This window comes from Callithrix jacchus, chromosome 15, assembly GCF_049354715.1.
Source record: "Callithrix jacchus isolate 240 chromosome 15, calJac240_pri, whole genome shotgun sequence".
In the NCBI taxonomy this organism is placed as follows: domain Eukaryota; kingdom Metazoa; phylum Chordata; class Mammalia; order Primates; family Cebidae; genus Callithrix; species Callithrix jacchus.
Window position 1 is genome coordinate 99,560,151 of NC_133516.1, and position 26,902 is coordinate 99,587,052.

The 26,902-nt window shown below is 43.3% G+C and overlaps 1 protein-coding gene and 1 pseudogene across 1 annotated transcript in view; one reads left to right on the forward strand and one right to left on the reverse strand.

Annotated features, from left to right (window-relative positions):
• The window catches only part of MYH15 (myosin heavy chain 15), a 153,146-nt gene extending 128,004 nt beyond the window's left edge, over positions 1 to 25,142 (reverse strand). The window contains exons 1-9 of the mRNA XM_078352276.1: positions 24,878 to 25,142; positions 18,749 to 18,855; positions 13,952 to 14,095; positions 12,495 to 12,651; positions 11,841 to 11,868; positions 9,861 to 9,954; positions 7,372 to 7,464; positions 4,395 to 4,458; positions 3,780 to 3,875 (exon numbers count right to left, since the gene is read on the reverse strand). Coding sequence (XP_078208402.1) covers positions 3,780 to 3,875; positions 4,395 to 4,458; positions 7,372 to 7,464; positions 9,861 to 9,954; positions 11,841 to 11,868; positions 12,495 to 12,651; positions 13,952 to 14,095; positions 18,749 to 18,855; positions 24,878 to 24,971 — 877 coding nt within the window. The 5' untranslated portion in view covers positions 24,972 to 25,142. The remainder of the gene's footprint in view (positions 1 to 3,779; positions 3,876 to 4,394; positions 4,459 to 7,371; positions 7,465 to 9,860; positions 9,955 to 11,840; positions 11,869 to 12,494; positions 12,652 to 13,951; positions 14,096 to 18,748; positions 18,856 to 24,877) is intronic.
• Positions 20,566 to 20,989, forward strand: LOC100401448 (mitochondrial import inner membrane translocase subunit TIM14 pseudogene; annotated as a pseudogene).
• Positions 25,143 to 26,902: the final 1,760 nt, after the last annotated feature.

Below are 26,902 nucleotides of genomic sequence, written 5' to 3' on the forward strand. Positions count from 1 at the left end.
TTCTAGCAGATGTAAGACAATATCTCACTGTGGTTTTTGTTTTGCATTTCCCTGACGATATTGATGTTGAGTCTTTTCTCATTTTAGCCATTTGCATGTCTTCTTTTGAGAAATGAGTGTCAGGTCCTTTATCCATTTTTTAATCTGGTTTTTTTCTTGCTATAATTGAGGTGAGTTCTTTATATATTTTAGATATTAACCCCTTATTGGATGTACAGTTTGCAAATGTTTTTCCTATTTATTCAGTAGATTCTCTCTTGATGACGCATGATTGTTGTACACTTTATGCAGTGAATATTCAGGGTATGAGGCCAAATGTCGAGGATTCCAAGATGGAAGGATATCTGTGTCACTTACCGTCACTCCTGGAATTTATACACTAGTTGAATAGCAAGAATAGGTACAATGTAAATAAAAAGAAAAAGTTAAAAAAAAAAAAAAAGAGGAGAAAAGGGAAGATATGTGTAGGTCCCAGCTATGGAGATGGCAGTGAGAACTAAGGATTCTGAAAGAGCCCTGCCCAAAAGAACTAAAGAAGTTAGCCTTAGCTATGCCCAGAACAAGCATCAGATGTAATCGAGAACAAGGGGGTGAAGGGGTGCTCCTGGCCATGTAGAGGTCAAATAGGGGCTGGCTCTGAGGTAACATGTCACTTCGTTCCTTGGTTCCTTCAGAGCGTGGCCAATCTCTCTGCTGTGATTTCCATACCCAATTCTTTTATCGTATGGACAAATCCTCATATTTCAGGATATTTGGACAGCAGCCTTGTATTGCTAAGATATGCCCTCTTGCATTAAGCCTCAAGATACTCTGAAGCTCTCCTTTGGCAAACAGGGATGGTAAGAGTTCCAGATCATCTTTTAAAATGTCCCTCAAAAGAACAATGGGTGCTAAAACAGGTAGATCGACAATACCCAATTTTGACCACCAGATGTCAGGGTTTGCACAGTAATCAATCTCAGCAACCCCCAAAGATTGAAGATAAATGAATTTAGGATAAACATGAATTTTCCACAGCACACCAAAGGCATCAGATGCTTCTATTAGTAAACAGAGAGGTTCTGAAAGCTATCTTGCAGTCTCTGCTGGTACCCACATTAGATCTTATGTGTCAATTGCCCTATACCAGGCAGAAACACACGCCAAGAGTGTTAGGTTTGATAGGGCTAATCAATGGAAGACCAAAAAATTCCCATTCCAGGTTGAGGTGGAGAGAATGCGGGAAGGAGAATACACACTGCTTACATAACACCACTTACATCTATGGCAAAAACCATTGTCCAGTTTGCAGAGCTTTCCCCATTTGGTAAGGGTACATTAAAGACCAAGTGGTCAAAACACTGCTAAATTTACACCATACTTAATCTAAGCATAATGGAGTGGGAGAACTGTTCCCAGCAGTTTGCGAGCCTGGATCTGTAACCTTATCCTACGTCCACTTCTGTGAACATTGCTATCTTCAAAGACTTTCCTCAAATGCAATACCTTGGAAATCTAATCAGTGTGTCATTCTCCATTTCCGGTGACTTCCTGTGCCCCTTTAAACTCTCTGCCATGCTCTGCAATGTGCTGCATGATCTGGTCCCTGCCTACTTTACCCTTCGTTACCCTCGCTCTCTACCACCCACAGTGGCCATTTTGCTATTCCAAGAATAAATCAAATGCATTCCTGCCTCAGGACCTTTGCACTCACTGTTCCCTCCTCCTGGAATTTTATTCCTGGAAATCTTTGCCTACTTGCTCCCTTACTCATTGAGGTGTCTGCAAAAATATTGTCTTTTAGGAGAAATTCCCTGACAATTTCATCTAAAATAGAACTGTCCACAACCCTACCAAACTCCATTTCTTTCTATCCCTTCACTGTACTTTATTTTTCTTTATAGACCTGCTATATAACCTACAAAGAAATTACATCACATTTTTTTTTCCTTTTTGAGACAGAGTCTCACTCTGTTACCCAGGCTAGAGTACAGTGGTACATTCTCAGCTCATTGCAACCTCTGCCTCCCAGGTTCAAGTGATTCTCCTGCCTCAGCCTCCTGCGTAGCCAGGATTACAAGCACCTGCTGCCATGCCTGGCTAAGTTTTATAGTTTTAGTAGAGACTGGGTTTTACCATGTTGGCCAAGCTGGTCTCAAACTCCTGACCTCAAGCAATCTACCTGCCTCAGTCTTCCAAAGTGCTGGGATTACAGGCATGAGCCACCATGCCCAGCCTAGATCATATATTCTTTGTTGCCTGTCTTCCATACTAGACTGTAAGCTCACAAGGGCAGAGGTTTATCTTGTTCACCACTGTACTGCCCATGATTAAAAAGCAATACCTGGTGTACACATAAGAGCTCTATAATAAATAGTTGTTGAAGGCCAGGCATGGTGTAATCCCAAGCCTGTAATCCCAGCACTTTGGGAGGCCGAGGTGGGTGGATCACTAGGTCAAGAGATCGAGACCATCCTGGTCAACAAGGTGAAACCTCGTCTCTACTAAAAATACAAAAATTAGCTGGGCACGGTGATGCGTGCCTGTAATCCCAGCTACTCAGGAGGCTGAGGCAGGAGAATTGCCTGAACCCAGGAGTAGGAGGTTGCAGTGAGCCAAGATCGCGCCATTGCACTCCAGCCTGGGTAACAAGAGTGAAACTCCGTCTCAAAAAAAAAAAAAATTGTTGAATAAATATATGAAATGTATGCCCTTATCCCACAATTATTTTTTTCATTTTCTGTTTATGGCCCCATTATCCTCTTAATCCAATTCTAAAACTTGTGGATATTTTTGACTCTTCACTCTTCCTCATTCCTATATTCAGTCACTACCAAGGCCTGTCTATTCCTCTATGCATCTATCCCTCCCTCCGACCCTTCCATTCCCAGACACTATCTTAGATCGCTAACGTGTCATCTCATCCTGGGACGTTTGCAATCCCTTCCATCCAAACCTCTGCCTCCACCATCCTGCCCATCACACCAGCTTCATCATCCCAAACCCTGCCCTCAGCAAATCATGACCTTCTATTGCCTCACCCCACAACACACTGACACACTAGGTCTGCCAACCCCGAGCCCAGATACCAGCAGAATACAATCTCCATATTCCTCTATGCAAACCATTTCCGTGAGCGGAGCTGCGCTCTCTGTTCCCTGCCCCTGCTATCCCTTTCCTGACATTGTGTACACTCTTCCTCCTACCAGAAGCAGCTCCACTCTTCACTTTGTCTGACTGAATTCCCTTCCCATTCTTCATATCCCACCCCAAATTCCCCTTATTTATAAAACTCCCCGATCCAGACACAGTGGTTCACACCTGTAATCCCAGCACTTTGGGAGGCCAAGGTGGGAGGATTTCTTGAGGCCAGGAGTTTGAGACAAGCCTGGCCAACATGGTGAAACTCCATCTCTATTTAAAAAAAAAAAAAAGAGAGAGAAAACCTCCACTGACCACCACATACTGTGATACTAGCTCCCTCCCCTGGCCTCTTGTCTATACCACCCATGTAGCTCTAATGAAGGCCTTCAATGAATGCTTATACATACACACACATACTCACTCACTCACCTCTGCTGGGCATCACACCCACTTTCAAACACTCTTCTTCCTTTTGCTACCAAATGTAAAGTAAGTGTTACCATTTACTGTCTGTTCATGTAAAATTATGGAACACTAGTTCTATAATTGCTTCAATTCCCTAAGTTTTAAGGATGGATATTCTGATCTTCATTCCCCAAATATGATTTCTTTCCCTTGTTTTGGAATAACCCTAAGCTCCAGAATCTTATACTTACCACGGAGCTCTTTTTGTCCAGATAGAATTTGATAGAATATGTGATAGTTCCTCTCTCCAGGCTGCTGGAAAATCACCCGAGACTTTTCAAGCAAATCTGGATGATGAGAAATGAACAAAGATTCATACTTAGGTGTTCTTGCAAAACACAGAAGGAAAGTAATCAAGCTGAGTGCAGTAGTTCACAACTGTAATCCCAGCATTTTGGGAGGCCAAGGCAGGAGGATCACTTGAGGCCAGGGATTTGAAACCAGCATGTACAACATAGTGAGACCTCGTTTCTACAAAGAAAAATTTTTAAATTAAGCTGGGCATGGTGGCACATGCCTGTAGCCCCAGCTACTTGAGAGGCTGAGATAGAGGATTGCTTGAGCCCAGGAGTTTGAGGCTACAGATCATGAGCCATGATCATGCCACTGCACTCCAGCCCGAACAATAGTGAGACCCTTGAAAGAAAGAGAGAAAGGAGGGAGGGAGGGAGGAAGGAAGGGAGGGAGGGAGGGAGGGAGGGAGGGAGGGAGGGAGGGAGGGAGGGAAAGAGGGAGGAAAGGGAGGGAGAGAGGGAGGGAGGAAAAGAAAAGAAAAAAAGTAATCAGATAGTGCAATGACTACTTACAGATATCAATGTCCACAGATGACAGCATGCCTCTGGCACCAAAGTGCATCCTGATGAATTTGCCCTAGTGTGAACACAGAATACAGTCTCCTATTCAAATTTTCCAAACACTTGCAATGGCTTCATTGTATGTAACTCTCAAAACAACTACTTCCCCAAAAGAAAAAAGAAAGAAAGAAAAATGCAATGTGGGTTTGAGATGAGACAGCACCAGCTAATCTCTAAAGAAAGCCAGAATAAGCGTCAGGACCAGCGGTGGTTCTGCCTTCTAGCCCCAGATAGATAGCTTTTGTAAGTTACAAAGAACTTAAAAAGTCAGAGAAAAGGGGGCATAAAATGGAGTCGAAGAGGTAGACAAACTCCATATCATGTAAGCCACGTCAAACACAGAAAAGAGTAGGGTTTTATTTTACGTGTGCTTGGGAGACATTGTAAGGTTTGAAGCAGCGGAATGATGTGATCCCATTTATGTTTCAAAACACACCTTGGCATATCACTGAAAACATGGAAGGCAGGCTCTAGAGGGGCAGAAATGCCATCCAGAGGTGCCAGTGCCCATGTGAGAATGTCAGATGCAGTTGAGAAGGTGCCACCATCTGATGGCAGCTAGAGCCTGTGGGATGAGGATGCTGGAACAGGGAGGAAGGCAGCCTGATGGAGGCGGAACATGCCAGAAAGGCATCATGGCAGGACAGCAGCCTGGCAAGGGGAGGTGAGTAGCTCTGTACAGAGGGATCGAACTAGTATGTTAAAATATATAGGACAGTAGGAGTCACAGACACAAACACACATGAATATACACCCACACATACAAATGTGCAGGTACATATATATGTGTGCACACACACATACAGAGGTATATGTCTACATACCTATTCAGTATTAATTGAAACTTTTAACCTAAATTTCTTGATTTTTTTGAACTCCTTTCTCTTTTTCCTTCTCTCTTCTTTCCTTCAGTTTATCTATCTTTATGTTTATTTTGCTCTTTTACTTCTTTCCTTCTATCTTTCCAACTTTTGTCTCCTTTCTGTTCTCTTTCAGTTGCTTTCTTTTCTTCTTTATCTTTTGTTTAAGGCAAGTTCCACCTCTGTTGCCCAGGCTGGAGTGTAGCCATGTGATCATAGCTCATTGCAGCCTCAAACACCTAGGTTCAAGCCATCCTCCCACCTCAGCCACTCGAGTAACTGGGACTACAGGTGTACACCGCCACTCCAGGCTATTTTCATTTTTAGTAAAGACAGAGTCAGCTGAGCACGGTGGCTCACGCCTGTAATCCCAGCACTTTGGGAGGCCGAGGCGGGTGGATCACGAGATCAAGAGATCGAGACTATCCTGGTCAACATGGTAAAACCTCGTCCCTACTAAAAATACAAAAAATTAGCTGGGCATGGTGGTGCGTGCCTGTAATCCCAGCTACTCAGGAGGCTGAGGCAGGAGAATTGCCTGAACCCAGGAGGCGGAGGTTGCGGTGAGCCGAGATCGCACCATTGCACTCCAGCCTGGGAAACAAGAGAGAAACTCCGTCTCAAAAAAAAAAAGAAAGAAAGAAAGAAACAGAGTCTCACTGTGTTATCCCAACTGATCTTAGACTTCTGGGCTCAAGTGATCCACTCACTTTGGTCTCCCAAAGTGCTAGGGTTACAGGCCTGAGCCAACATACCTGGTTACTTTTCTTTCTACCTGATGTTTTTCCTTTTCTTCCTTTTATTTTTCCTTGTCTTTCTTTCTTCTGACCTTTTTTTTAAAATTGTATTTTTCTGTCCCTCTATTCCTTGCTTTTTCCTCCCTTGCTTTTTCCCAGCTTTCTATCTTTCAGATTTCAGCAGAAAGTCCTTTGGCATTCTTACAAATCCCAAATCCAGCAGTTGTTTTATGAACAGTCTTAGCACCTGCTATGACCAGCCAGACACTGTAAGCACATCTGAATGTGGCCAGAGCAGCTCTAAGGCTTTGGATGGAAACTAGCCAAATCAGCATGAGGCTATTATTTAATTATGCCCAGAGACTCCAACAGGAAGCCTTCTGCAAATTTTCTTGTAAATTATACAGTGGCTCCCTGCCACTCATTCTTGGCATAATATGGATTTGTTAAACTAGGTTTAGAAATCCAAATTCTTCCTGTCATGGGACTTCTAGTTATCAAAAGCTACTTAAAAATACTTTCTCCATACCCGCCCCCCCCCCCGAAAAAGTTTCCAGTGAAAAATATGCAGGGATAGGGAAGCCATAGGCAAAAGTACAAACAGTAATTATAGTAAGCAAATTAGGGAGTGCTACTAAATTGACCTGTTATAAGGACTTTAGGAAATTATGAAGGAGAAAGTATTTCAAATACGTACAATGTAATAAATGTAAAGTATTATTATCATTTTTTTGGTGAGCTTCTCTAATGGGAATGGAATTTGAAACTATTAAGATAAATGCTTTTTTCTTGGCATTGACCAAATAGGAACTCTTCAGATGCATATTTATTTATAAAAATTTAATTGTCTTAATGACATAGATGGTAATTATTTTTGAAAGAAATAACATTACAGACTTTAATCAAAGACCTTCCATGGGGTCCTACAATGTTTTTCTTTTTTCTTTTTTCTTTTTTTTGAGGCGGAGTTTCGCTTGTTACCCAGGCTGGAGTGCAATGACGCAATCTCGGCTCACCGCAACCTCCGCCTCCTGGGTTCAGGCAATTCTCCTGCCTCAGCCTCCTGAGTAGCTGGGTTTACAGGCACACGCCACCATGCCCAGCTAATTTTTTGTATTTTTAGTAGAGACGGGGTTTCACTTTGTTGACCAGGATGGTCTCGATCTCTTGACCTCGTGATCCACCCGCCTTGGCCTCCCAAAGTGCTGGGATTACAGGCGTGAGCCACCGCACCCGGCCTAGAATGTTTTCCATACCTATGTGCTTAGATATGAGTTTCACCATCGCTTACAAATGAAACACTTTGATACCATGCTAAATGATGTCACTTACAAACCGAGAGGAGTTGTCATTTCTCAGGGTTTTAGCATTTCCAAATGCTTCCAAGATAGGATTCGCTCGCACGATCTGATCTTCTAACGGCCCCTGAGAAACATGCAGGGAAGTAGAGCTGACCAAGGAAGCTATTAGCAGATTTCTGTGACATGGCAAGCCCTCCAGCCCCAGGTCAAACCCCATTCTTGCTTTGATAACCAACAGCCAAAAGCTGCTTCCAAATTTGGTTCTATTATCTTGGAATGAGGAATCAGAAAAACAGATGGACGAGAGAGGCTGACAATACACAGTACCCCTGTGAGTACATGGGAGCTCATTTATTTGCAGGGCTTCCTTTTTGGTTGGCATTGGCCTGAGTGGGAAAAGAAAATGGTCACCAAATGAAAAAGAAAAATGTACCAGATCTTATTTCCAGATAAACGTTATATCATATATTCCCCCCATTATTAATCTTCCATCTGATCTTCACACCTGGAAATTTATCCCAGGATAATACAACAGACTCTCGGCATTATTAAGCTATACTTCTGCTTGCTTCTTTTCCTAAGCAATCTGGAGGTTCACACCATGTAGTGGCTTTTTTTTCTGAGACAGAGTTTCGCTCTTGTTACCCAGGCTGCAGTGCAATGGCGCGACCTCGGCTCACCGCAACCTCCGCCTCCTCGGTTCAGGCAATTCTCCTGCCTCAGCCTCCTGAGTAGCCGGGATTACAGGCATGTGCCACCATGCCCAGCTAATTTTTGTATTTTTAGCAGAGGCGGGGTTTCACCATGTTGACCAGGATGGTCTCGATCTCTTGACCTCGTGATCCACCTGCCTCGGCCTCCCAAAGTGCTGGGATTATAGGCGTGAGCCACTGCGCTTGGCCCTGTAGTGACTTTTAATAGTATTGACCTTGAATTTGAATCATGGGTGCTCAGGCTGATGGGCCCAAACAGATCGTCTAGGTATCTACCATATCTACATGGCTTTGTTGTTTTCCAGTTAGCCTTAAAGACCCAATTTGTGGGGGTAATTTTATAGTACACAGTGTTCAATAATTTATGGATTTATAAATATTATATCCCTTCTCATTAATATGGGTTTATTGTCCTTCAAATACGTTAGAGAACATTACATATGTGGGCAGAAATTTCCATAGAAGTGTTATGTATTATGTATTACATTATATATTATCATGAAACTCAATGGCTAGGCCAAACCATTTAATGCACACACAAAAAAACCCACAAAAAATCTACAATGCTTGTAAAAACAAAGTTATATCTAGTGAATAAAAGAATTAAATGATACCCAAAGAAATCAATAATCAAATTCAGGAATGTGATGGTTAGAAAAGAAGCTTCTATAGTTTAAAAATTGGGCCAGATGGCTATTTTTTTTTTTTTTTTTTTTTTTTTTTTTTTTGAGATGGAGTCTTGCTCTGCATCCCAGGTTGGACTGCAGTCGTGCAATCTCAGCCCACTGCAACCTCCACCTCCTGGGTCCCGGTTCAAGCAATTCTCCTGCCTCAGCCTCCCAAGTAGCTGGGATTACAGAAACGCGCCACCATGCCCAGCTAATTTTGTATTTTTAATAGAGACGGGGCTTCACCATGTTTGTCAGGCTGGTGTTGAACTCCTGACCTCATGATCCACCCACTTTGGCCTCCCAAAGTGCTGGGATTCTAGGCGTGAGCCAGCACGCCCGGCCCAGATGGCTATTTTAATATATTTCTTACTTTGCAAAACAGCTGACAACATCCAGAATCTAATTGGAAAAGCAAAATAATCCTGCCAGACATTTTTCTAGAAAAATGAGAGGTCTAACAGCTCAATAACTCATTGATTTTGAGTTCTATTCAGCATTATCTAATTTTATTTTGCATACCAATGTTTATGGTCTTAGTTATTCTCAAGTTATTATGACATTCATTAACATGTTAATGGAGCTAAACAAAATAAGCTAAACTAAAATCAACAAGGATTTTTTTTTTTTTTTTTAATAGGGAAGGCAAAGCTTTTCTGGACATGGTATGTGATTAACATCCAGGGTATGTCCATTAGGCATTTAGAATTTGATCCAGGAGTTAGGTATGAATGAAGCAAACTTTTATTGGTACATATGTGTGGGAATCTGATATCTCAGAGTAACTAAAGGGGTTCAGAAATATGTAAGCCCCTGAGGACCCCAGCCCTCGGGTAAGATGGTTTGAATGCTGAGGACATAACTTACAGGTCCAACAAACAAAGACCAGACCAGAAAATGCCCTTTTAAGCAGACATGAGATTAATTATGTAACTCATGTTTTCATGTTGTTGTTTGAAGGACTTGACAATCCTCTCAAGGAGCAAAGGAAAGATTTAAAAACATACTTGTCTATAATTTGCAAATTGTCCTGCGGTGCTTGTGGCCTCCTTATTTCCCAAAGGTAGTCAGGACAGAGCCTCCACGCTCCACTGGATAGGGTCACCTGATCTTTTCTGCCAAGATACATAAACACTTACCGACTTTTTCCTGGGTTCACTCACGGCAGCTATGGTGGCAAAATACTGGATAATATGTTTGCTGTTCACAGTCTTTCCAGCACCAGATTCTCCTCTGTGATTTGAAAGTCAGTGACACAGTTTACTGGTTCTGATTATCAATGCAATGAAAGTTGCTATGGCAAGCAGGGAAACTTTACATAAAAGTAGAGTTTCAGATGGAACTTGAGGATATAGTGACATTTACTTGGTTGGGAGAAGGGCAAGGGCATTTCAGCCTAGAAAAATGGCACAAGCAAAAATCTGGAGCTAGGTAATCACAACTTTTTGTAACTATTAGGAAGCTTGTTCCTTGTGGTCCCAATAACAAAAAGCAGGACACCACCTCTCCTAACTAGAAAGTCTCCTCACTACCAGCTGTTCAAGAGATTTTCATGTGCAAAGGCTACCACAGCCAAGTCCAACCCTCTTCTCAGAAGAAGGCTGCCAATCACTTTACCAGGCAGTTGGGTTTTGGGCTTTACCTTACTCTTGACAATCAGCTAACTTTGTAATGTGGGAAGAGCACAGTGGTGAATTTATAGCCTCTTCAGTGTAAGCACCATAGGCTCAAAGGCCTGCCTGCCTTTATCTATACAAAACTCCAGAAAATAGTTCTGTTTTGTTTTTTTAGACAGAGTCTCTCTCAGTCACCCAAGCTGGAGTGCAGTGGCACAATCTTTGCTCACTACAACCTCCGCCTCCTGGGCAGAAGACATTCTCCTGCCTCAGCCTCCCAAGTAGCTGGGATTACAGGCACCCACCACCATACCCAGCTAAGTTTTGTATTTTTAGTAGAGTCAGGGTTTCACCATGTTGGCCAGGCTGGTCTTGAACTCCTGATCTCAGGCAATCCACCCATCTCAGCCTCTCAAAGTGCTGGGATTACAGGTGTGAGCCACTGTGCCCAGCCCAGAAAATTGTTTATCTTCTCTGTGAAAGGCTGAACTCCAATTGTTCATCTAGCTCTAGAATTCTGTGACCGTATGATCCCTCTTGGGATAACTGAAGCCAGTGGAGCCCACTATACAAGGTGGTATCATCATTGCATGGGATGATTAAGGACTTCAGCACGCACAGCCCGTTGAATCTCGGTCACCATGCTGACACTACCTGGCCTGCCAGTAAAAGCGTCTTTTCATCGCAATTGACATATAATAAGACATCACTGTGATCTTTCCTTCTACCCTTTTCTTATTTCTGTAAACCTAACCATACTTTTTGTTTATTTGAGATGGAGTCTCACTCTGTCACCAGGCTGGAGTGCAGTGGTGCAATCTCAGCTCACGGTAACCTCCGCCTCCTGGGTTGAAGTGATTGCCCCTGCCTCAGGCTTCCGAGTAGCTGGGACTACAGGTATGTGCCACCACGCCAGGCTAATTTTTTTTGTATTTAGTAGAAACAGGGTTTCACCACGTTGGCCAGGATGGTCTCGATCTGCTGTCCTCTTGATCCATCTGCCTCGGCCTCCCAAAGTGCTGGGATTACAGGTGTGAGCCACTGCGCCCGGCTTAAACCTGACCATCTTTCAGTTCCCACTGCTTCAAGGGCTTTGGCCTGCCCCAATCGGGCTGCCCACAACTGCCTGCTATCTGTTCCATGGTCATACCTATTGGATATTCAGCCCTTCTGCTTAGCCAGTCCAGAGGCCTTTGAAGATAACCATTTGGAACAGTAGAGCTCTCTTAATCCTCAAGAAGATGATTAAGACCAGCTCGTGCACTATTTCTAAAAGATCTCTGAAAATGAGGGAGGCAGACTGGCTGACACCATATGTGGAGTCATCACTGACTAAAGCACTATGACAATTTCCTGAGTATCTTTTTCTTATCAAATGTATTGCATCTAGGGGGCAATTAATTCAAAGACGGTGAATATGAGTTTTATTCCAGTGAAATGGAGGTGTCTAATGCCACTGGAACTTATTTAAGGCCAAAAATGAAAAGCAAGGCAAACACTTACGTGAAGAGTATGGACTGATTTTCTCGATCTACAAAAGAAAGAAAAATGCCAAAATATTCTTCTGTTCGAGGCTTATGTATTAGCATGATCTTATTCAAAATTTCCCTGGCTACAGTTTGAAATCAGACACAAGGGAAAGGATTCGAATCATGTATAGTTGGAATCAAATACCACTCAAATGGTACAGAGTAAAATGGATTTTCTCTTGCCCTTATGTATGCCAGTGATAAGGACATATAAAGTCAAGGCCTATTTCTTTGCCCTACATACAAATGATCATCAACTAATGGTTGAGATTCTTGCCATTTTAAGCCTTTGAAGAATCATTGTATGATAATAGCTCTGGCATAACTTCTCTGTGCCAGGCACTGTAGCTGATGCTTTATATAATTATAGGGGCCTACTCTGGGCCAGCTACTGGACCAAGCACTTTAAATGCATTACCTCGCTTTGATGTACAAACTAATCGGCCCAATAACCCTAGGAGGTAGGTACTATTTTGCCTACATTTTATCCAGAGGGAAACAGAGCCTTCAAGTGATTAGCTAACTGTAAAGGCCGTGCTCCGCTCACAATGCCTAAGTGCCTCATAGGGATATAGAGAAAAAGTAGATCAGATATTTTTACTTTTGATTTTATAGGGCAGCTACTCACTGTGAAGCATGTCCTGAAATGCGTTATCGGCGACAGCAAAGATGTGAGGGGGAGCCTCTGATCGCCTCTTCCCTTTGTAGGCAGCCGCAACTTCTTTCTGATACACAGGAAGCCATTTGTATGGGTTTATGGTCACACAGAAGAGACCTGAATATGTCTGAGGTAAGATCAGAAAAGATTTCAGAAACTAGATGAGAAATACTTCCAGGTCTGTCAGCTCTTCCACTGTCAAGTAACATTTGCTCAAATACTACTTATAAAGGAACTCAGAGGAGAGCTTTTGGAATCATGTAGAGAAGGGACTTCTAACAAGAAGAGACAGAACCAGGTTAGGGTAACATCAGGACCTGGGATTACCTCTCTCCTGGGAGGCCTGCTAATTACTAGCACATCCGACTCATGGAACTTCTAAAGACAGAGAAGACCCTCACGGCAGGCCTGCAGAGACTTCAGTGACCAGCTATCAGGCATTTGAGGCCAGCGGGGACTCTGCCTCAGCAAGATCAGGGGCTTGACTTTTAGGGCACTGAGAAGGAATAGCTCATGTGGTCACTTAGTCACTGAAGGGGTTGAATTGGGGCCCTCACATAGATATGTTTATGTCCTAATCTCCAGAGCCTGTGAATGTAATCTTATTTGGAAAAAAATGTGATCTTTACAAACGGAATTTAAGGATCTCAGGATGATGACCTTCAGGTGGGTCTTACATCCAATAACTCGTGTTCTTATAAGGAGACCCACAGAGGAGAGGGTGATGTGACAATGGAGGCAGGGACTAGAGTGTTGTGAACAAAAGGAACGCCAGAGCCACTAGAAGCTGGAAGAGATGAGGAAGGATTTCCCAAAGAGTCTCCAGAAGGAGTACGGCCCTGCTGATGGGATTTGATTTTGGACTGCTGGCCTCCAGCACTGTAAGAGAACAATTTCCGTTGTTTTAAGGCACCCAGTTTGTAGTAATTTTGTAGCAGCATCCCAGGGAAACGAACACAGTTACATGGTAAATCAGATAGCTGAGGAGCAAGCTGGTTGCATGCTACAGTTTCAATGGCAATGGGTCCCCGATGCTACATCTTAGCTTAATCTATTTAGCACTGCTTCTGCTGCGTAGTTTTTGAGTAAGTCCAAGAACCAGAGCAACTAACAATCATCAATTTAATGATGATGAAAAAATCATCTCACTCATTAATCACTAACTAGTAAGTGACGGTGCTGATGACTAGTCTGCCAGGCTTTAAGCCTCATGCTTTTAACTAAGGATGGCCTGTGGGAAGGCACAGGAATGTTGACAAAATAACATTGGGGAAACACTAAGATAAGGTCCTATCTCAGTAGAAATTCCTTAAGGACTATCCCCATGTGAGCATGCTTAAACTCAATGTAAGAGATCACCCAGGAGAGATTGGGACATCCAGTGTGAGTGCCAGCATGAGGGTTGAGCAGGAAAGCACATTACACACATAGATCATCCACCGGCCATAGCGCCGCTTCAGGGTATGCAGCACGGAGGCCTCATTGAGATGAGTCAGCATTGCCATGTCCTCAATCATTTCAAACTCCGGAGGATTCCTCTGCTGGATTTTGTCCTCTTGTATGCTCAGACTCTACAGAGAGAAGTAAAACATATGATATATTCCCCTGTCTCCTATGCTTATTCATTTTCCGATGCATTAGAAAGAATATTCAGACTCAAAAAGAAAAAAAGATGCCTCATTAGGGGATGGGGCCAGAAGAAATTAAGCCAACCTTTGTGGAAGAAACGGGTGTTCTCCCTGAAAAAGCCCTCTCGTTTCCTAAAGATGAAGCAAACATAGTGTTTTTGTTATACCAAGATTTTCTGTCTTGCAGTACCTTAAGTTTGTGGCTTCTTGCTAGCCCCGATTCCCTCTGAGAGCACATAGATCATATTACACATGATCTAGCCTCTAACCCCTAGTCCTTGATGTCCCAACATACCTTAGAGATTTAGAAGAAGAAATCTGGAGTGGAGGATTAAGGAGGCAGACCTTATCCCTCCGGACCTAGTTCAAAACCTGTCTCCTCCATCAGACGTTCCCAACTACTCCAGTTCATCAGCTTGTCCTCTTTTGTACTATCTTTACGTTAATACTCTTGTGTACGTTTTAATAATCGACTATGTTAGACTATCTTCTGGCTAGATTATAAGTACCTTAAGAAGGATTTTTGATGGTGTCTTCTTCTTTTCTTTTCTTTTTTTTTTTCTTTTTTTGAGACGGAGTTTCACTCTTGTTACCCAGACTAGAGTGCAATGGTGCGATCTCAGCTCCCCGCAACCTCCACCTCCTAGGTTCCAGCAATTCTCCTGCCTCAGCCTCCCCAATAGCTGGGACTATAGGCGCGCACCACCATGCCCAGATAATTTTTGTATTTTTAGTAAAGACGGGGTTTCACCTTGTTGACCAGGATGGTCTCGATCTCTTGACCTTGTGATCCACCTGCCTCGGCCTCCCAAAGTTCTGGGATTATAGGCATGAGCCACTGTGCCCTGCTTTTTTTTTTTGTTAATCAACGAGAGCTTGTTATGTTGCTCAGGTTGGCCTTGAACTCATAACCTCGCCTCCTCAAGCGCCAGGACAACTGGCCAGAGCCACCGCGGCTCCCAGTCTTCTTCTTTAAGAAGTTCAAAAGCTTGCACATGCATGTCCATTTTTGATGTTACCGTCTTAATAACTACAGTTATTCAAGCATCTATCACAATGCCTGGGATATGGTAGATACTCAATAAATACTAATATCTTGATTAAAACTATCAAATCGTTTCTTGGGATTCTTCTCACAGATTTCCTAACACTCTTTTGATAGCCCATTTCCACAATTAATAAATATTTGCGTCAACTGATTGCCCTATTTAATCCCAGTTGGTGATGACTTCTTTCCAAGGCTCTCACACTCTTTACATTCTTTTTTCTTTTTTTTTTGAGATGGAGTTTCGCTCTTGTTACCCAGGCTGGGGTGCAATGGTGCGATCTCGGCTCACCGCAACCTCTGACCCCTGGGTTCAGGCAATTCTCCTGCCTCAGCCTCCCGAGTAGCTGGGATTACAGGCACGTGCCACCGTGCCCAGCTAATTTTTTGTATTTTTAGTAGAGACGGGGTTTCACCGTGTTGACCAGGATGGTCCCGATCTCTCGACCTCGTGATCCACCCCCCTCGGCCTCCCAAAGTGCTGGGATTACAGGCGTGAGTCGCCGCGCCCGGCCTCTTTACACTCTTAATTCAATTTCTATCCAGCTGTCTTCTTTAACATTGCTCGAACAGTAATCCTTCTTCTTTTGAGTTTCTTCAGTTTCTGTATTTCAAGGACTCCTCATCTCCCCTCAAACCCATGCAGAGTGTAATCATATCTCATACATCTTCAAAAACCACCCCCTTTCCCTGATTCTATTTTTCTATTATTTTTCATAACCAATTTTATCAGTAAATAGTACTTTACTCCTTTACACCCACTGGATTTATTGCCTTTGTTAATGTTACAAAGACCAAAGGTGATTGGACGTGTAGTCACTTCTAACATCAGGAAGAGGAATCCTGGAGCCAGGGAGACAGAGAGAAAGTGAGGCTGGGGGAATGGGACCTTCATTAAGTGAAGGAAGGACAAGCAGGACACAATAAACCACCTTCAGACTCTTTTTACTACGTGCATGAATGGCTTTCATGCTCTTCTTCCTGTGGTCGTAAGCACATTATCATCACAACTCACCTTAAGTACTGCTGAAGGGACAGCAGTTTTGCAGAATGTGCTCAGAAGAGCAAGCCTCACATCTGGAGGCCTAATAAAATGTAGTTGGTCATTGTCAACAAAATGAAAAGACAATGCATAGACTGAGAGAAAATATGTACAAATAATACATGTGATAAGGGATATACATTCAGAAGGTAAAAAGAACTCTTACAACTGAATAATGAAGAGGTAATAGCCCATTTAAAACATGGGCAAAGAGCTGGAATAGACATTTATCTGAAAGAGACAAACAAACGGCCAATATGTACATGAAAAGATGCTTGACATCATTAGTCACTGGGAAATGCAAATAAAAATCTCGTAAAACAATTTCATGCCCACTAGAATGGCTGCCATGAAAAAGGAAATACAGTGTGTCAGTGAGGGTGTGGAGAAAGTGTAATGCTTATGTGTTGCCGGTGGAAATGTAAAACGGTAGCCACTTTGGATAGAAGTTTGGCAATTTCTCAAAATGCTAAACAAAGAGTTACCATATGACCCCGCAAATGCAGTCTTAGATATACACCCAGGAGCAATGAAAACAGGCATCCCCACAAAAACTCGCACATGTATGTTCATAGAAGCATCATTCATAATAGTCAGAACATACAAACAACGCAGTGACCATCAACTGATGAATGGATGAACAACCTGGTATATCCATAAAATGGAATACATTTATCCATAAAAAAGAATGAAATGTTTATTCACGTCACATTGTGAATGAACTTCAAAAACTTTTTGCTAAGTGAAAGAAGCCAGAAACAAACGGTCACCAATTATTTGCTCTTATTTATGTGAAGTTGCTAGAATAGGCAAATCTGCAGAGATAGAAAGCAGATCAGTGATTGCCTGGGGCTGGTGCAGGAGGAAAGAAGGGGTTGTAACTGCTAATGGGCACAAGATTTCTTTGGGGGATGTTTTTTAATAAAATATTGTCCCAAGGCTAAATGACCCTGATTGAGTTTCTCCCTATTTTTTAGTTTACTAATTTAGGACTAAGGAAAATTTCTTGCTGAATTTTCGCTTGTCCACTTATTTATACTCCAGTTGAAAAGGACCGAGTTCTTTTCCTAATTTCGTGAGTTATATAACATCTACCTAATTTGAGATTTTTGTTCATCACGGATATTGACTGTCAGGAAGACATGAAAGCATTCTGTGTGATAGTTTATGAGTAGCTTCCAAAATTTTAAATATCAAATTACAACACATTAGAACATACATTGCCTAAAAACAAAGATAGCATTAAAAAGACAAACTTTCTCGGCAACAACAATATCTCTTTGTTATAGGATATGGCTTGTTATGGATTTAGGAAGAGGCAGAATTGAAAGGAGCTTAGAGGAGGGAATATTGGCAGGGAGTCATCTGTAAAATCTATAAGGAAATGTTCATTGAAGTCAGGACAGAAATGGGGCTCAGCTTACACCAGGAAGGGGCAGGTAATGTGAAGTCAGAAATGCAGGCAAAGGTTCGGAAAGTCAGCTGTCTTCTCAATGTTACCCTGCTGCTCTGAATGCCTTGGTGGCAGGGAGGAGGGGCTGCCATGGCTTCACTACACATTTCCTCTGTGAACATTAGAGTCGAGCTTATACCCCAAACTTGGTATAACCTTTTCTTTCAGAGGTCATAGATGACCTCCTCATTCTGAAATCCAAGGCTCTCTCCAACTCTTAATCTCCTTCTGTAGCGTTTGGCATTACTGGCCATTCCCCCGTCTCTTGGCTTCTGTGACACTACGCCACTTTTATTCAAATCATACACCTCACTCTTGATCCTACAAACAGAGCTTGCTTCATGGTTCTTTAAGTCATTATTCACCCCATGGCAGACCTTTCTAAAATAACTAACATGAAACATTGATGAAACAGTGAAAATGGCTGTGAGTTCCAGTCAATAATCCTTGCCACTGGCAATCGTTTTACCCTGATCTATTCACTGTTCTTCATTAAATCCTTGATGGTGAGTAAAGGAGCTTTTTTCAAAAACCTTTTTTCCCTTCCTTCCCTCCCTCCCTCCCTCCCTCCCTCCCTTCATCCCTCCCTTCCTTCCTTCCTTCCCTTTTTTTTTGTGACAGGGTCTCACTCTGGCTGCCCAGGCTGGAGTGCAGTGGTGTGATCACTGTTCACTGCAACCTTGACCTCCTCAGACTCAGGTGATCCTCCCACCTCAGCCTCCCAAGTAGCTGGGGACTACAAGCACATACCGCCAGGCCTGCTTTATTTTTGTATTTTTTGTAGAGACAGGATTTTGCCATGTTGCCCAGGGTGGTCTCAAACTTCTGGGCTCAAGCAATCTGCCTGCCTCAGCCTCCCAAAGCACTCAGATTATAGGCATGAGCCGCTATGCCTGTCCACTTAAGGAGGAGCCTCTTAAAATGAATGACTTCGAAGTGAGTCAGTAGCATCTCCTACCCCAGGTCTTTAACTCAAATATTATAAAAAGAATATATTTAGTTATTTGATAAATAGAGAACATAGTTATCCCCACGATGAAAGAAAAATTCCTTTACCTTTCCATCTGTTGTCTCAACAATTACTGTTCCATCATCTTCACTCCCTTGTACCTCAGCCTCCATGTAAGCATGCTCACCATCAGGAATCCAGCATTTCTTCTTCCCTGCAGAGAAAAAAAATTGGTTATAGCTGGGCCAGGCGCAGTGGCTCACGCCTGTGATCCCAGCACTTTGGGAGGCCGAGGCGGGTGGATCACGAGATCAAGAGACCGAGACCATCCTGGTCAACATGATGAAACCCCGTCTCTACTAAAAATACAAAAATTAGCTGGGCACGGTGGCGCACGCCTGTAATCCCGGCTACTCGGGAGGCTGAGGCAGGAGAATTGCCTGAACCCAGGAGGCGGAGGTTGCGGTGAGCTGAGATCGCACCATTGCCCTCCAGCCTGGGTAACAAGAGTGAAACTCCGTCTCAGAAAAAAAAATGGTTATAGCTATAGTACTTATCGAAGTGTACACTGGACACTTTCATACTGATGGGTCTAATCTCATTTCTGCTGAATCAGCTTGTTGACTATAGGAATTTGCAAAGTTAGATAAAATCATGAAAGCTCATCCTGAAGACACACTCACTCACACAGTGACTCTACAGGGACAAGAAACATCTCAGCAAGCAGCACCTTGGGGGCGCCACAGACCATTTTGCTACAAGAAAGTTACACACTCACTCACACAGTGACTCTACAGGAACAAGAAACATCTCAGCAAGCAGCACCTTGGGGGCGCCACAGACCATTTTGCTACAAGAAAGTTACCTGCCAACACCCGCCAAAACTTTAACCACACTCCCAACACTTAACCTCCACTCACAGCCAGGACTTCAGTGGTTGCCCCAGTGCTTGCACCCCTTCCAGATTCCCTCCCTCAAAAAAACTCATTCAGAAAGGTCTGGGGATGAATAAGTGAAAATTTAGGTTCATGGTCATGTTCTTCAGGTTTCTTTAGACCTTACTTCTCATCTTGGAATGGAAGTCTGCTAAGTGAGTTACACGATAGAATTGGCAGGGTCAGGTTGAAGAGAGAGAATACGGGTTGTTTCAGTCACATAATGTAACCAGCTCATGTTATCTCTCCCCCCATATGTTTTTTTCTCTCTTCAGCTTTCTCACTTCCATACCTCATCTCTAAGCAAAGTAGCCCTCCATAAAGTAATTAATCAGTAAGAGGTCTTGGGTGAAATGACCCAGAAGTCTTATGAACTCCTGAAGCAGCTTCCCTTTCTCTCCCACTTGCAGCAGATAGCTAGTGTTAACAAGTAATATGCTTTTAAGGGCCTGAGTGCAGTGGCTCATGTCCATAATTCCAGCACTTTGGGAGGCCAAGGTGAGAAGATCGCTTGATCCCAGTTCAAGGCCAGCCTGGGCGACATAGCAAGACCCTCCATTCCCCATCCTGTCTCTACAAAAAAAAAAAAAAATTAAGCCAGGCATGGGGGCTCACGCCTGCAATCCCAACAGTTTGGGAGGCTGATGCAGGCAGATCACAAGGTCAGGAGATTGAGACCATCCTGGCTAACATGGTGAAACCCCATCTCTATAAAATACAAAAATTAGCTAGGCAGGGTGGCACGTGCCTGTAATCCCAGCTACTCGAGAGGCTGAGGGAGGAGAATTGCTTGAAACGGGGAGTTCGAGATTGCAGTGAGCCGAGATCACACCACTGCACTCCAGCCTGGCAACACAGCTCGACTCTGTCTCAAAAAATAAAAATTAAAAATAGAGCTCTCTGCTCCAGGCCTGTGGGTGTCGGCCGCGATCTCTGCGCTGGGATGAGCCGGGCTCCCGGTGGAAGCAAGGGAACCCAGCCCAGCAGCCATGGCCAGTACAGTGGTAACAGTTGGGCTGACCACTGCCCCTGCAGGACTTGCAGGCCGTTATGTTTTGCAAGCCATGAAGCATATGGAGCGTCAAGTAAAGCAAGTTTTTCAAAGTCTACCAAAATCCGCCTTCAGTGGTGGCTATTACAGAGGTGGGTTGGAACCCAAAATGACAAAGCCGGAAGCAGCATGAATACTAGGTGTAAGGCCTACTGCCTATAAAGGGAAAATAAGAGATGCTCATTGACGAATTATGCTTTTAAATCATCCTGACAGAGGAGGAGCTCCTTATATTGCAGCCAAAATCAATGACGCTAAAGATCTACTAGAAGGTCAAGCTAAAAAATGAAGTAAATGTATCATGAATTTTAAGTACTTATTACTTTATGTATATGAGTATTAACTTTTTATAATAAAATGCCTCAGAGTTAGTTTAAAATAAATTAAAAATAGAAATGAGCCAGGTGTGATGTTGCATGACTGCAGTGTTAGCAATTCAGGAGGCTGGATGGGGAGGATCACCTGAGCCCAGGAGCTGGCTCATTTTCCTTTAAAAGTTGTGTGTGTGTGTGTGTGTGTGTGTGTGTGTGTGTGTGTGGTGTGTCATACTCTCCTTTTAAAGGAAAAAATATGTGTGTGTGTATATATGTGTATATATATATATATATAAACATACCTATATATATATGAAAAATGAGCCCTAGTAGACGCTTACAGAAGTCCCCAGCTCACGGCTACTCAGGTAGATGGGGAAAGCCTTTGATTGAAAGAGGGAAAATGTTAGCCAATGGCTAGGGAAGACGCAGGCGAAAACCCTACTATAACCACAGCACTAATAGATAATGCAAACTCAGTACCACCGTCACCTCTAAATATATGGGTCACAAAAGCTAGAGAAGGCTCACTGCTGCCGGACAGGTTGTCCTTATTTCCCACAGGTAGGCAGTAAGACTGGGGAAGGAGCCTGTGAGAAGAAGCTGAAGTTAGGCGTCATTCGCCGCTTCTTCCACCATGCTTGTTTCTGCAAAGAGTTGGGTTGCTCACGACTTTCTTGCTATCAGTGCTGCCTATTTTGTTTCCCTGATTACAAACAATTCACCACTAAAACTGCTTGGCAAGAGGAGTTTATGTTCCCATCTAACTGATTGTGCATTTGCTTTCTACTTATCGTTTGTGTTTTAAATACTGGCTTTGCATTGTATTCATTATTTTGGTCCCTTTTTGCAAAAACTAATTTTGCTTTGTGTCATGTCTATGAAAAGATGCTTGCTTCTGAAAAGCATCCATTTAGCATACAGTTTTTTGTGTGTTTAAAATGCAGAGCATTATCACTTGAAAGAAACTTGAAGGTCACCTGGCACAGTCTCTCTCCCTCTGTCTTTCTCTGTATCTTTTTAGAAGAAGAACTTTGGGAGAGAGATAGAGTTGCCCATAGTCACATAGCTAATTAGTGGCAGTCACTGTCATAATGACTCTAGAAATGAGATCCTCCCCGTCCTGAATCAGTGCTCCTGCTTTACAGTTTGCCTCCTCTAACACATGCTTAGCTTTTCTCCTCCAATTCTTCACTCCAGGAGCACGCTCGCCGCCTGCGTCATGATGAAGTCTCTCTTTTACCACCCCTGGAAACTCTTAGTGGGGGATAAAAGTTTTCAGAAATCCTTTCTTACGTGAGCCCAAACCTTGACAGGGACGTTTTGGAAAACGAAGTACATGAACTCCATCCATTTTAATTCCTGGTGTCCATAAACAATGCAGAGCTGGAAATGCAGACAGCAATGGATTTGAGGAGCCAGCCAGGATTTTACATTGGCTTTGCTTGTAATAAGATACAAACCCATGACTTCATCTCTTTTGGCCTTTGTATTCTCATCTGTAAAGTAGGCCTTTTCCTACATGATTTCATATTTTTATACAATTAAATATCTTTTCCAGCATAAAACTAATAAGTGCTTATTGAAGAAAACTTGAAGAGTAGAGAAATGTATGAAAAAAAGAATGGTTTTAATCATCCGTAATCGAACTGTTGTACTGGCCTGAGCATAGAAAGTCGACACCAAGACAAAAGTGTGCCAAATTGCAGGGTCTTTATTGCCACAGAGGACTCGCGTCTCTCCAACCTATGGCCCCGAAAGGAGGGTGTCAAGACCTTTTATACCTGTAAAACCACCTTGGTAGTGAAGGTGAGGGGCAGGGGTGGGGATGAGGGGCTGCAGACTAGTGGATTATGTAAACCACCTCCTGGGCGGAGATGAGGGTGAGGGGCTCTGGACATTCCGAGGGCCAGGGGACTTTTGACATTCAGATTGTCACTTAAGTGGTTCACAAAAGTCAAGATTACGCCGGGCACAGTGGCTCACACCTGTAATCCCAGCACTTTGGGAGGCCGAGGCGGGTGGATCACGAGGTCAAGAGATCGAGACCATCCCGCTCAACATGGTGAAACCCCGTCTCTACTAAAAATACAAAAAATTAGCTGGGCAGGATGGTGCGGGCCTATAGTCCCAGCTACTCGGGAGGCTGAGGCAGGAGAATTGCCTGAACCCAGGAGGCGGAGGTTGCGGTGAGCCGAGATCGCGCCATTGCACTCCAGCCTGGGTAACAAGAGCAAAACTTCGTCTCAAAAAAAAAGAAGAATGATTTACATTTGGCTTTGGAATAATGTTTTGTCTTAGCTCTGAAAGCACCTGGACTTCTTCCCTGACACCTAGGAATTCTAGTTTTCCTTCTCAAATATCATAATAATGTATTATGTTTATTTTCATATGTATAGTCTCATTTGGTCGTCACAGCAATGGAGGAATGTAGACAGGACAAGTATTATTATCTCCTTCAATACAGGAGGAAACCAGGGCTCAATATAGTGAAGTTGTTACTCCAATTACACAGCCAGAGATGGCCAAGGACAGGGAATTGGAGCCTAAGACTACCTGGGAAACACTCGTCCTCACACCGCTTCCCTGTGACCCGACTACAAAAAGGCAAACTCCACTGTGTACTAGGCTGGGAAGATGAACAACTTTTGCTAACACTTGTCTCTTTGTTGCCAGTGCTTTTCTATGAGGAAGGATTGTTTTGTCCAAAAATATTAATAGAAAATTATGTAGATTGCTATGTTTTCAGTAATTATTTACGGTGTTGATTTTAATAAATGCATCATCCAATTATCTCTGATGCTTAGGGGCAATTTTTAGTTTCTTCCTGGCACCACTATTGTCTCGTTCTCTATTATCTAATTACCTGCGCTAAGCCTCTGCATGACCAGTTCTGACCTCAGGGATACTTCTGTTAATGTATTTGATTTGATGGATTGTAATTAGCCTAAAATCCAATCACAGTCATGAAATCCAATGACTGGAAACTGGGAACTGATCCAGGACTGGTCTGTGATGGAAATATAATATCCTCCATAACTGGCTTAAGTTATAATCGGTTATATTAAAGTCTAATGTTGACTAATTCTGAGTACAAGAACGACATTCAGCCAGTTCTTATGTTCCACCGTTGAGTAACTGGAATTACGACATGTAGGTAGCTTGATGCTATATCACACTGTGAATCTGATTTCTAAATCTCCAATTAGCTGAAATTCAGCCCAGACATGTAAAAGTAGCTGGAAAAAGAATAGCATTTATTTAGAGATTTCAAAGTAGAACTTAGCCTTTTTTTTAAAAAAAAGGCTAAATCCTCACTAACCTTTGTCCTTGCTTGTAACTACCAAGGATTTATGAATCGGGGTGAGCAACTCTCCTGATTATCTTTCGTTTAGTGCTGGCTGAGTGACCCTGCTAACCTAGAAGACTGCCAGAGGGCAAAACTCCGACATCAGAAAACGCCGGAGAGCCAGAGACAACTTCAAAGCCTGCAGCCTCACCAGAGCCTTTCCCTTTCTTCTTCCCCACAGTGCACAAGCCCCACCCTCTAGTCTAACTCACAGTCCCCTCTCTCTACTGTGGCATTCACTGATAACTAAGGTTTCTGGGAGAGGCTTTGTCTGTGGCCATTCCTGCAGGTGTCTATGTTATAACTGTGGCTCCTTGAAGAGAAAACCTGTCTTAGGACCAAGTGTGTAGGGCCCGGGCCTAGGCTGCCTCCCAGCCACCCTCCTTTTCTGTGGATACCTCCAGACTCCATATACCTACCCTGAATACTCAGAGGTCCTCAATTACTCAGTTTCCCAGAGGCTGATTGCACCCCAAGCAAAGAAGTTAGTCTCTAGAACTGAAGGCTCTTGTCTATCAATCAAATATCTTAGTCGCCACCTTGAAGTAGCAAAATAAAGTGAAGCCAGAAGCCACCATATGTCTCACCGTCCAAGGCTGTGGCCTGTAGCAGAAGCAGCTCAGCCTCGCTTCTTCTGAGGAAGGTTGCAGCTTCTCCAAGCTCTGACAGATCCATCCTCATTAAAGTGATCCACCAACAAAGGGCGAGGCCTCAACATGAGTAGAAAAGATTCACTCTGCAAAAAATAAGGTATAGAGAAAAAAAAGTAGAAATGAGGCATCAAGCCCTAAATGAGCAACCATCCACACAGACAGACCAAAGAGTGTTAAGTTTTCCTTTAACTACCTGTGCCCCTTCTTTCTCTTTGCTATGTCTCAAATTTATGACACAATTGGACTCAAGAATATCTGACTCTAGCAGGGCTGATTTATTCACTAGACATAGAAGGCACAGTGCCTGAAGCACACGATGCTTTCGGGGGCCCATGAAAATGTTTATTTTAAAATCAGAAGAAAAATATAATATGAATGATACAAAATAGTGAACAGAGCCTGGATTATATTCATTGTTATGCCAACACAATTATGAAATCTGATTTTTAATTTTTTTTTGCGGAGAAATGGTCTTTAAAAGACAGAAGAGGACCAGGCGCAGTGGCTCACGCCTATAATCTCAGCACTTTGGGAGGCCGAGGCAGGTGGATCACGAGGTCAAGAGATCGAGACCACCCTGGTCAACATGGTGAAACCCTGTCTCTACTAAAAATACAAAAATTAGCTGGGCATGGTGGCACGCGCCTGTAGTCCCAGCTACTCGGGAGGCTGAGGCAGGAGAATTGCTTGAATCCAGGAAGCGGAGGTTGCGGTGAGCCGAGATCGCGCCATTGCACTCCAGCCTGGGTAACAAGAGTGAAACTCTGTCTCAAAAAAAAATAAATAAAATAAATAAAAGACAGAAGTGCCTATAGCCTGTGAAAGTCATCATGCAACCTTGGGCCATGCAGTTCTGACTGGTGGTGGATGGACCAGAGAAACGTCAAGTTGCAGACACTAGGCTCCTTGTTAGAAGTGGACGCAGGTTTTGAGATATCTAATTATATCCAGGCAGACAGACCATCATAGACAGAATATGGTTACAAAGAGAAGTGATTCCGATAAATGTTCAGTAGTATACGGTAAAGGGATAAAAAGATAAGTATCTTGGCAGAGATAAGTGTCTGGGAGTAGGTGATTTACAAAAATACTGGTGCAGATGGGCATATGGGAGGCCTGGCCAAGAGCAGTAATGAGGAAACCCAGGCTGACGGTGGCTGGCAGGTTACAGGGTGACAGAGTGGGGCTGCAGTAAATAAAGAAGCTCACTGGCTCAAGCAAGGCAAGTACCAGTCTTAAAGGGACTGAGTTGCTAGGCAAATTATCAAGGCTGAAGTCACTGAGCACCTGCTCTATACCAAACCCTGGACATAGTTTACCTTTAATTTTCACACTTTACATTTGACAGCAGGGAGGAGAAGAAATAGAAACTGGAGGCCGGGTGCGGTGGCTCACGCCTGTAATCCCAGCACTTTGGGAGGCCGAGGCGGGTGGATCATGAGGTCAACAGATCGAGACCACTCTGATCAACAAGGCAAACCTCCGTCTCTATTAAAAGTACAAAAATTAGCTGGGCATGGTGGCATGTGCCTGTAGTCCCAGCTACTCGGGAGGCTGAGGCAGGAGAATTGCCTGAACCCAGGAGGCGGAGGTTGCGGTGAGCCGAGATCGCGCCATTGCACTCCAGCCTGGGTAACAAGAGCGAAACTCCGTCTCAAAAAAAAAGAAAGAAAGAAATAGAAACTGGGCCTTCATGATCTTAAATGCGAAGCTATTCTCTGTATTTTGACAAAAAAAATAGTCTTCCTCTTCATGCAAGTGTGCAAGGCAAGTGTTACTAGCCCCACTTACAGATGAGAAGGTAGAGGAGGACTGCCCACGTCTGCTTAGCTCAAATGCTGCCTTTGAGGACAGATCAGAACAGCTTCAGAATGAGCTGTAATCACTTTCTATCTTGAAATGAACAAATCCAATAAACTCATTTCGCTGCACTTAATCTGCGCTCTTCTTCGTGGTGGC